This window comes from Girardinichthys multiradiatus, chromosome 7, assembly GCF_021462225.1.
Source record: "Girardinichthys multiradiatus isolate DD_20200921_A chromosome 7, DD_fGirMul_XY1, whole genome shotgun sequence".
NCBI classification, from domain to species: Eukaryota; Metazoa; Chordata; class Actinopteri; order Cyprinodontiformes; family Goodeidae; genus Girardinichthys; species Girardinichthys multiradiatus.
In genome coordinates, this window is record NC_061800.1 from 23,585,072 (window position 1) to 23,597,104 (window position 12,033).

At 37.4% G+C, this 12,033-nt stretch overlaps 1 protein-coding gene across 1 annotated transcript in view; it reads right to left on the reverse strand.

Annotated features, from left to right (window-relative positions):
* Window positions 1-3,426: 3,426 nt before the first annotated feature.
* The window catches only part of LOC124871347 (vang-like protein 1), a 32,320-nt gene continuing 23,713 nt past the window's right edge, over window positions 3,427-12,033 (reverse strand). The window contains exons 6-9 of the mRNA XM_047370608.1: window positions 9,955-10,088; window positions 6,947-7,097; window positions 5,272-5,506; window positions 3,427-5,072 (exon numbers count right to left, since the gene is read on the reverse strand). Coding sequence (XP_047226564.1) covers window positions 4,812-5,072; window positions 5,272-5,506; window positions 6,947-7,097; window positions 9,955-10,088 — 781 coding nt within the window. The 3' untranslated portion in view covers window positions 3,427-4,811. The remainder of the gene's footprint in view (window positions 5,073-5,271; window positions 5,507-6,946; window positions 7,098-9,954; window positions 10,089-12,033) is intronic.

A 12,033-nucleotide genomic window follows, 5' to 3' on the forward strand; every position in this document is an offset into this window, starting at 1 on the left:
GTTTCTTCTTCTATTGCAAACTGCAGTCTTATTCAATCAATGCAAATTTCATCCTTGTTGTGGGTATTTCTGTTGTGTTGCATAAGACCCGTGACGTTTCAATCTTTTAGAAGAGTTTAACCTTATCCATTCATTGCTGCAAAAGGTGGACAAATCAAGACTTTTTCCTCTCCTACTGCTATGGCAAATACAGATTAAAAGTCACAGAAGACAAACACAATAGCTTTCCTGAAGCAGCTGATTGTTAACAGACAAATCCACTAACAGATCAGAATCACAGCATATACAGTTGAAGCCAGAAGTTTAAATACACTATAAAAAGACACAAAACCTTTTGTTACTGTCAGATAATAAATCAGATTGGTCTTTTACTGTTTTAAGAAAAATAGGATTGCTAAAATTATTTGTTTTTGCCAAATGCCAGAATAATGAGAGAATTTTTATAAGATTTTTCTAAACAATTGGGAAAGGCCCAGATGATGCTATGGCTACATAGTGGAGGTACAGCTGCGGATAAATATGTGTACATGTGTATTTTAAGTCAGAAATTAAATACACTGCTACCTTGTCAGGCAAGATACCAGGAAGAGAATTACCGAGCTCCACAAGTCTGGATTTTTAATTAGTGAAAACTACTCTTTCACTGTCTTTCAGATGCAAGTTATCGTTACAAAAAATACTCCCAAAAACACAATAATTTGATGACCTAAGAGATCAGTACAAATATTTATTTATTTATTTTTATTTTTCTACAAACTTTGCCACAGCAGCTGTGTTTATTTTACACTTTTATCGTATAAAACAAGACAAGGAAAACTGGAGCTCATGACATGTAAGTTGCATAAATACGGGAAATCTTTCCTTACTCGGGTTTTACCCATGTTGACATACACACACTTGTACAGATTCTTAAAGGTATTATAAAACCGAGGCACGTGTGTAACACTCCTAAACAAAACTACACTGTCTCTGAACACAGCAACACCTTAAGATTTTACAACACTCATAATGCCTCATTAATAAAACACAGATCAAGTATCCTCACACATAACCAGTCAGGTAGGAACTCAGGACGCTCTTCCAATCTTGATAGGTAGGTGGCAGCAGAGCGTCAGGTGAAACACGAAATTAATAATGACACTGAAGAGTGAATTTTAAACTTTATCCATTTTCAACAATTGCTTAAACAGTTGGCACCCTAACAGTACAAATTACCCATTGTTATAAATACTTTTACAGAGGGTTTTAAATGTGTTAAACAGCCTATTAAATATTGGACATCATGGGTTAAGATTGTGGCCTCAATTGTTTGAATATTCCCTATTCACTGAAACAAGAAAATCATAGACTGTACTGTATTCAAGTACTGAATATGATATATTTAGAGCAATACTAAAGGGTGAAACCGCTCTTTGTGGTACCTATGGTTCTTTAATCTCAGACTAAATTGCTTACCCAACCATCAACTTTAAAAGACTAAACTCCCATTAATAAGGTTCAAACGAATTTAATGCTTTAAGGCAGAAAAATAGTAAATCGGTACTGGGACCTTCAATTCCTCCTCTAGCAGATGAAGACAGCTGAAGAACCCAGAACAAAGGAAAAACCTCAGTTTTTACATTCTTGGCTCCACCTGTTACAAAGAGTGGAGCACAGCCTATCTTGTTATCAGTAAAATTTATGTGTGAACAGTGTGATCAGCGAGTGTGATGAAACCTAATCCTGTGAGCGTGCAGCAGCATGGATAAACAAGAGACGTTAAAGACGGTTACATATCTTTCTGCCTGTGTTTCTAATAAGGGGACATAATTAATTTTAAAACAACTCTAACATGGGCAAATGTGGTCATATTTTACAGCCAGAAAACTTAAAAATCTTAGAAGTAAGAAAGATAAATAATTCACAACCGGGCTTTTTTAAAGCTGGTAAGAATTTTTAAAACATGTTTTTCTGACTCAAAATGAGGCTTTGCAGCATCATCTCTCTAAAAAAGGAACTGCACTACCAAATATGGATGATGGAACCACAACCTACCGCTGCCTGTTGTTGTAAACAGATAACATATACACAACATTTCTTGACAAAAAAGACATTTCTAACAGGGATATGCTGAAATGATTTTTTTGGCTGCTTATTGGCTGTAGAAAATGATGGAGTGAGCACTCTAACTTTGTTCAAAAATACTACCATGCAGGAAAAGTTAGCTCATTCACTCACCCAAAACAGTCTCTCTCAACATCTTAGCTTCAAGGGAAGTAGCAACTCAGGGCAGAGAGACAAGGACACAACACAGTTCATAAAACGGTTATGAGGGCTAGCTAGCACAGTCAGCAGCCAGACCATTATGGTTGTAAAGAGTACAAAGTTTAGCAGTTAAGATAATGCATTTTATTATAGTTTTCACTATTTTCTATATCTCTCAGAACAAAACATTTGCTGATATCTGCTTTAATTATTAATGTTTAATAATTAAAATAATTTCATATTTCCAGAGATTTATATCATTCAGTAAATGGAACAGAATTTAAAGTCTGGAAATTCAAACTTTTTTGATTCTCAATTTTCATGCTTACGTGCCTAACCAGACCTGAAAAATTATAAAATCAAATTCCATACTTTTACAAAGTTATCAAGCCTGCGTAGGAAAACTGGATGTTAGTTTTAGAAAACAAACTGTAGATTGACTAAGTGTGAGTTACATGAGTTTCCTTGAAATAGAGTTTTAAAATCTATACTACTGCAGTGCAGTTAAACCATCATGGATCGATTTTGTGTAGAAACGTGTTACCTTTACCTGCATTCATTCACTTTATTTTACAAAACCAATGTACAGCTTGCAAATATGAAGTAGGCCATGCATGTGACATGCACGTGTTGGTGAGAGAGGAATGGCAGTACCGACACAAGTCTAATGCATCAGAGTAACAATGCTGGTCAGAACTGGAACTGAAATTACCTCTACCTGAATGCTGCCAAAATTCTAGTGTTGCTAATTGAACTTTTCCCATTGCGTTGGCCTCTTTGCAAACCAATGATACATCCCTCTTTAGCAAGTTTTGGCTGTGCTGCTTAGCTGCCTTGTGCTTGCGTCCTTCACACTTTTTTTCTACATCTTACTCAAATTCAGACATGAAATGCCTCACACTATCATGAGCTACCATCCTGAACTCAACTGAAAAGGGGAAGTTATTAAACTGATGATATATGTCTGTTAAGGTAACCTACTGACTAGAACATTAGTTTTCAGTTGCACTGTGCTTTGTTTTCTGTTCTTTAGACTCCTGTCATTTGTTGATTGATATTTGCATGTCTTTAGTTATTGGTAGACCAAGTCTCTCATCAAATAATGCATACATGAACGAGATAAAAACAAAATTGCTAAATAAAAAACGTATCAAGCAATGCACAGTTTTAGTACAAAAAGTCTGATGGGATAAAAATGTATTTACATATAAATACTGTACATACATCTGTTATACAGAATGATTATAAATAATAACTGCTACAAATAAAAAAATGAGCAAAGCACTGTGCAAATGTATTAGACAGTCACCATTTCTTTACACTTTTCTTTTAAGTGGTCAGATTGTCTTGTGATCTATTAAAAATGTCTTGATCAATAGTTCTTCATGCATTCAGATGATCCTTCATACCTTTCCTTAAGAAAAAGCCTTCAACAACCCCGTGAAACAAGTGATCAAGACCAGATTAACAGATTGCAAATAGTCTGGCTTCTTAGAATTAAAATATAAAGAAATAAGAGATGACTCAAGACTTTTGAACAGCACTAAGCTAGTAAAAAGTACATTTTATATTGAACTGCATAAGACAGACTCCAAAGTACACCTCTATGAAAAAGCTATGGATAAGCTATATTCCCTCTTTTTTCCTAATTCTGAAACTTTCCTACGGCACATAGGCACACAGTAATGAAAGCAAACATAATGAAGATACAGTGGCTTGAAATGATGTCCATACCCTCTGAATGTTTTCACATTTTGGCACGTTAAAACCACAAACGTCAATGTGTTTTACTGGGATTTAATGTGACACAAAGCAGTAAATAATATTAAAGTGGAAGGAAAATGATACATGGTTTTAATTTTTTGTTAAACAAATAAAAATCTGAAAAGTGTGGCATGCATTTGTATTTAGTCCCCTTCACTCTGTTATCACTAAATAAAATCCAGAGAAGCAGTCAATCGACCAAGGTTACTCTAGAGGAGCTGCAGAGATCCACAGCCCAAGTCAAAGACCCTGTTGACAAGACAACTAGCCACAAGCTCCCCAAATCTGGCTTTTATGGAAGAGTGGTAAGAAGAAAGCTATTGTTGACAGAAACTCTTATCTAAAATGTGTAACATTATGTAGGGTACATAGCAAACATACGTAAGATTGTGCTCTGCTTATATGAGATGAAAACTTAACACATTTTTGTTTCATACTATAATTGTGCAACACTTTGTCAATCACATTAACATCCCTATAAAACAAACTGGCATTTGTGGTTAAAATATGAAAAAATTGTAAAAATTTGAAAGGACGTGCTTTTCCAAGGCACTGCAGATGTTTGTGAGGATCGTCTGTAGTGCATAGAGGAATAACTAAACTGAGCCTTGCAATCGTCTGCAAAAAGAAATCCTTTTCAACCCTTTATCATTGTTCCAGTTCCTCTTGATGACAAGATAGGCAATTTAAAAAACAACACACATACGTACAAAAAAAGTACAAAAAGTTATTCTTGAAAAATTCATGTCAGATAAACAGTTCTGTGTTTTACCGAGCAGCAACACTGCTCCACCGTGTCACTACTAAACGGAGGTTTCTGATTGGAGCAGCAGTATAAACTTATGAGACTTGGGGTCAATGTACTCTTCAGTCAAACGGATGTAAGGTATGCCCTTGACTGTGACCGCTAAACTAAAATCAAGACACTTGAGCAGGAACTCTGTCCCCTCCTTAATGCCGCTGGTGACTGATGCTTCACTGATCAAAGTCCATTGATCGGCCATCCAGCGTTCAGGGCCGTACTGCAGGGTTGGACTGGGAGCGAGGTAGGATTCAAGGAAGGCCTTAACACAGGGGAAAAAGGTACAGCCATACTCAGCATGCTATGCAAATTAATATGGGTATCTTAAACCTACAGCTGAATAAAAAACATTAACTCTGTCATAACCTAAGGGTCGTTTGTTTGCATAAACAGGCTGTGTTTAATTAGACATTTCAAGAGGTCTTTGCAATGTGACAACAAACAACATAAGCCAGACTGACCTTAGGACTCAGGTTATTAATTAGGCAAAAAGCCAGGTGCTTCTGGATGCTCTCCATGCTGTGGCAGTGCTGCCTCCTGGTGGTGCGGAGATATTTCTGCAGGGCACGAGCCATTGAGGGAAATATTGCCAGAGCGGCTTCACGAACATCCATGATGTCAGACGGTGCTGCGTTCTCGTCTTCTTTCTTCATGCGCCGGACATGTGTGAAAGCCTCCTCCACAGCGACCACCAGCCTGATGAACCCACACACAAAGGAGTTACTTTTTAGATTGGCCATTTGTATAATTATTAAAGCACTCACCTTGACCCGAAGTACCTTTGAAACAGTAGATCTGCAGTAACCCAGAAGTATGCTATTCCCAGAATTTATTTTCAGGTGTTTTAAGAGTTTTATGAACAATGTACATACAGCTCATTTAATAGTAAAAATGATATATTTATTTTTCTACAGTGATAACATATAATATATAAATAGCATAAAATGTAATTAGCTATTTACCCATACTTGTCCATATTTACAGTCAGAGCAATAATTTAAACGTTTATAACAACTGGAGCAGTGACAAAAGCATGGAACCCGAAGCTCTTCGTAATACCAGAAGATTTTCAATAAAAATCTGGTGGTGGCCAGAAAAAAATGGGCAAATACTAGGGTTTTAACAGTATAATGATCCAATACATATGGTCAAATCAACAGAGAAGTAGTTCATCAGACGTAAAAATCTACTTTCTTCTATAGCAATCACAGTCCCCCAGACCTAAATCCTACAGAAAACCTGTAGGGTGAGCTGAAAAGAGGAGAGCGTGAGAGAGGACCAAGAACTGCATAATCTAGAGAGATTAAATGATCAAAGATCCCTCTCTTGGTATGTTCCAATCTCGTTAAATGTTTTAGGAGGAAAATAAAGTGCTCTTCTATTTGTGGACGTATAAACACCTGCTGAAAGAATTGTGAATTAAGTAAAATCTTTTAATTTTAAGGCTTTTAAATACATCTTTACTAGGGATGCCAGTAAGTTTGAATCTAATTATTAATTCAATATAAAAAGCAAGAAAACATGCACTCAGCTGGACTTTAATCTGAATTACACAAAAGACACTGTAGATACCTTAATTTCATTTCAGATATCTGTAGCTTAAATGTTGCTAAGTTTTAAAATGATACATAAAAGCTAACTGTGTGTATCTTTTTCAGGAAACTCTGACTCTGATTGTTCTAACCAAATACTAAAGGTTTTACTTGAACATTTTTCTACAAAAGATACGGTCACTGTTTCTGTCTGTGTTATATTCTGTGACCTCATTAGACAAAGGCTCTGACTTATCCGTTTTTCCCAAACCCCCAAACACATAAATCCTGTTACATTGAGGCAAAAAAGCAGCCTGGCCTCAGTGGATCTGGAACACTGGATTTGGAAATGGCTTTTAGAGAATCCACCACTGGGGACAATGTCCTACGGTGTTTTTGAAAATGTGGTTTCCAGAACTCCAACTAGGAAAATCTTGTCCTGTTTTGCTCTAAAGCCCTGGTCTGCTCAAAAAGTAGCAGAAACATACGTTGGTTTGACTTTCTGATGACAAATACAAGCCATGAAACCCATGTAATAAGGTCCACTTATGTATTTAAAATTGACCTGCCTATCTCTCATGTGTATAAGCCCATGCTGACTCACCTGGCTCTTCGTTTGCGGACTCTCCTCTCATAGTCTGCCTCCTCATAGTACAGCTCACTGTGCGCGTTGTCTTTGCGTTTAGTAGCAGGTGTAACCATGGCCCGTGACTGATTTCCATTACTGGGCTGAGCTGCAGCCATGCTCCCTGGAGCTAAAGCCAAGAGAGAACAGAGGTAAACTGATTATATCAGTGTGACCTAAAGGAAAGCAGCTTCCTGACCCTGCAGAACCCCCCACCAGTGATGAATGGGCACGAAGAAAAGAACTCACACTGAGGAGAAATCAGATCTAATCAGGATTATGCTCATCTACGACATCACTAATTTTTGGAAAAACAGGGTTTGAGGACTCCATATTAATCTATGACATTCTTCCAGTCTAATTTACAGGTTGTTTTATTTATAGCGCAAGATAAAAGTAACTTTCATTTAAGGTGTTGCAGAAACCATCTCACTGTGGCTTGAAGTGAATAAACATAATTTTGCACATCAAAGGTTATACTCCATGTGTGATGAATGTATTTAATGGTTTGCCTAATGGCGCTTGTGCAGCTGCATGTTACAAGTTCAACAGGTTTTAATGTGGGTGCATTTGGTTTTTTCAAGCATGTCGATTAAGAAATTTAGGGGGAGGTGGTAGAGTTAATGCTACAGCTCAGGTAAGGATATAAATCATTATTGTTCTGATCGGCATATGTGCGTGTTTATGCATCTACAGGTCACCTTCAGCCTCTTTACCTCCTGGCCTACATATATGTGCTATAATAAGAGTAGTGACTGAATGGATGGAGCAGGGAAGAATAAGCTGTGCGTGGGGGTTGACAGGAAAGGAAAACAGGGACAGAACGTGCAGAGCTGGAGACAGGCTGAGAGGGAGGAAGGAGAGATATGGGAGAATGTGAGAAATGAGCATTTCTCTGATGAATTATTTAAGGCATGAAATTCCATGGCCCCCTAGAGGGCTTTCCGTTGCGCTGCGATAGGGATGGGCGAGAAGGTGGGCCGCATGAAGAGAGCTAGGAGAACAATGTATTCCATACTACATCCCTGCAACAGATCAAGAAATCCAGTGTTCCACAGCGGGTGGAGGATTAATGGGCGGTGAGCGTGAGATCCTTTTAGATAGAATAAAGAGTGCAATGTGTGACAAATAAAGAACAGGCACACATGGTCATGGAGAGGCAATATGTTAATTACACTGTAGTACTGCATTTGGAGTGAGATTAGAGGGCAGTGCTATATTTTCTTTGTACTGGAGGTGGAATCTAAAGACTGTCGTTCAGATTAGGCATCTAAACCATGAAATAAGGTGCTGTGTAAAAGTCTTAAGTCATCTTTTTTACTTGCTTCCATTTAGACAGACTTCATTGAACCTTTTTAAACTCATTTGAAATGATAGTGTCAGGGTTTTGAAGGTTTATTTTTGGACTTTGGCAGCTTTTTTCTCTTATTTTAGTGTAATTACTGATCTTTCTTTTGTAAACTAGGTAACACTGACCATAGAGTGATTCAGGTTATACAGGGCCCATAAACCCAAAAGATAAACCAGCGCTCTGTCAACACACAGAACACACAGAAGACAACATATAAAGTCCATCCATCATCCATCCATCCATCCATCCATCCATCCATCCATCCATCCATCCATCCATCCACACTCAGAACTAAGGGCAGTTTAGAGTAACCTACCATGCATATATTGGTCTGTGGGAAGACGCTGGAGCACCTGGTGAGAACATGCAAACTCCATGCAGAAACACCCATGGCTTGTATTCAAACCCAGGACTTTCTTGGTGTAACAAAGCAATGCTAACAATTAGACCACTATGCAGCCGTTAATCATACAGTGCTTTGCAAAAATATCTAATTTCTTGTACGAATCCCTGTAAAACGTGATGGTGGCAGCATCATGTTGTGGAAGTTAAATGGAGATAAATACAGGACAATCCTTAAAGAAAACATTTCAGAGGCTACAAAAAACCCAAGGCTCACCTTCCAGAAGGAAATGACCCTAAACATACTGCCTGAGCTACGATCACTTAGTTTAGATTAAAGTAAATTTATATTTATAGCCCAGTCAAAGTCAAACCTAAATCTAATTGAGAATCTGTGGCTAGACTTGAATATTGTTGTTCAGACACTCTCCATTCAATGATAAAAGGACTGAACTTATGAAGCACCTTTCCAGTCATAGCGACCAATCAAAGCATTTCACACTAGAGCCACACTCACCCAATTACACTCACAAACACAAACACATTCATACAGAGATAGGTAGGCAACTACAATCTGTCCACGCTCGAGGTATTTTGCAAATAAGATTGGGCACTTTTTACAGTATCTAGACCTGCAAAGCTAAACAAGACATTATACAAAAGACATGCAGCTGTAATTGCAGCGAAAAGTGAGAATCTTAAAGGAACAGCTCATCTGCTGTAGGTAAGTTTACTTCTTTCGTCATTTAAATGTTCACCGTCTCAGTTTTTAGGCACACACTACATAATATGCTGTCAGGTCAGGCACTAGTCCTTGACTGAAAGTGAGTGAAAATGAACTAAAGTCCAAAGAGAAACTTTGGTCTTCGGAAAGCTTGGAGAACTGTTGTTCAATGCCACTTTAAAGGATGACAAGAAAGCCTGACAGCCTTTAAGTGAAGTTTTGACACATTGCATGTTGTTTTGAGTGTAAATATATGTGTATGCAATGTACACTGGTCAGAAGAAGAGTATTTAAATTATTCCACTTAGACAGCACTCTTTTCAATGATATTCTATTTAAAGCTAAATTTAGCCGGATCCACATTTTAAAGTTGGGTAAGTTAGATTGCAGAGTTACTGTGTTTGTAGATCCTACTTTTCTCTATGCATTTGATGTAAGTATTACCTCCACCTACAAATACAGTATGTGTTCGTCAACCTTCAAACGGTCTATTGAGAGATTATGGATGACACACAATTTCTTGCCATAACTAGACAGAGAAAAATTCATGTCACATATGAGGTGACTCACCGTCCACGTTGTAGACCTTTAACCCAGCCAGGTGTTTGGCGGTTCGGTGTTTAGAGGCAGAGAGAAGGGCAGGGTTGTGCAGTGGAAAGTCTCTGTAATAATACTCCAGAATGGTCAAAGCAGCTCGCTGAATGCTGTGTGACAGAAGAATGAGAAAATATGAATATTTTGCATTTGGTCTGATTTGTTAATATTGCCCTGAAGTCCACTAACAGCACACCTTTTAATATGTTTGTAATGTTACAGTGAATAAATTAGAGAGACAGCTTATTTAGGTTTTTGACCATGATGCGAACCTGATGTTTAACCTAAAATATTGTTCAGCAAAACCTTCACCACCTACAGTTATAGCACCTTGTAAAAGTATTCACTTCCTTTGAGCTCTTATACATTTTGTCATGTTGGAAACACAAACTTCACTGTATTTTATCACTTTCATACCCCCAAATAAACAGCCTTCAGAAGTCACTGAATTTTTAAATACAGTTCACCTATAAGTAATTTAATTTAATATTCTGTGAAGGCTTCAGAAGCTTATTAGAAAACATTAGTAAACAAACAGCTACATGGAAACCAAAGAACACAGGACATTTATGGCAGGGTTACGTCATAAAACAATGTTTAACAAATCATCTGTAAATGACCATGGCACAACCGCAAACCTACCATGACCTGGCCATCCACCTAAACAAGGGGTTTGCAATCTGCAGCTCCGGAGCCACCTGTGGTTCTTTAGGCCCCTCTACTGTGGCCCTTAAAAGCTTTGAACAAAAGTGACATAGAAATGAGCAATGCTATTATATATAAATGGCTATGGGAAAGGTTGGTTTTAGCAGTTCTTTGTTTTTACCCAATATCTACAAAGAAGTTCTACAAGAGAACAATACTAAAGGTACAACCGTTTTTTCTGTCTCTTTTTTAGTATTTATCAAAATGAGCAACTTTTCATCAGTATTTTTTTTAAATATGAAAAGGTAACCATTTGAATTCATCCTACAAAAGAAAGTCTTTTTTTAAATTGCATAATTTAAAATTATAAATTAAACAACTTTGATTATTCAACTTAAATAAAAACTAATTCTATACATTACATATTTGTAAAGGTTTAAAAGACAATCTTCATTTTTTAAGAGCAGGGGCAAAAATGGCTCTTTGGATTAAAAATGTTGCTGACCCCAAGGCCAGGTAAGGTGAGCATTAATCAGAGAAGCAGCCAAGAGATCCCTGGTAACTCTGGAGAAGCTGTAGAGATTCACAGCTCAGGTGGGAGACTCTTTTGACAGGAAAACACTTAGAGGTTCACTCTACAGACACTGGCATCTGTGAAAGAATGGCAAGAACAAAGTTTCTTCAACCAATCTGAATGAATTTGAACTATTTTGAAAATGAAAATGAGCAAACATTTAAATCTAATGATGGTAAAGATGCCACAAGGAATTTTGAAAATGTGTTTTTCTTGTTCCACTTCTAAAGCATGCACCATTTTGAGTTGGTCTATCACATGAAAATATACTTGGGTAAGTGGTTGTAATGTGACAAAAGGTGAAAGGCTGCAGGGGCTTGAATAGTCTTGCGAGGCAATGTTAGCTGAAGAACTGGGTGTATTATGACAGAAATAGAAAGGTTAACCTTTAACTAAAAACTTCTGTCCACTGTTTCAAGAAATTAGATGAGCTCTCAAAACTGTCTTCTAAACTGCAAATATCACTTATTTGGTTGCTGCAGTTTTATTTCCTAAAGCTGTTGACTGAGTTTTGTCTATAAAGTTAATGCTGCATTACCTGTGAGTTACCAGAAGCTTCTAACAAAATATGGCATGAGGCGGTAAAGATGCTCAACCCCTTTATACTATTCTTCAAACTCATTTAGACCTCTTATAACCTGACATGTTGATATACGTTTTATTAATTCCAAATTTTCCCACAGAGACAAAACAAGACATTTACAAAATTTGCACCACGTCCAGCACTCTCATCCCTCCCCCAAAATCTCTGACTATATTCCTCACTAAGGAGACTCTTAAGTAGCTCGATTACAGCCTCTGCCAGTCTTCCCTGCAGATCTGTGCCTCTGATTACA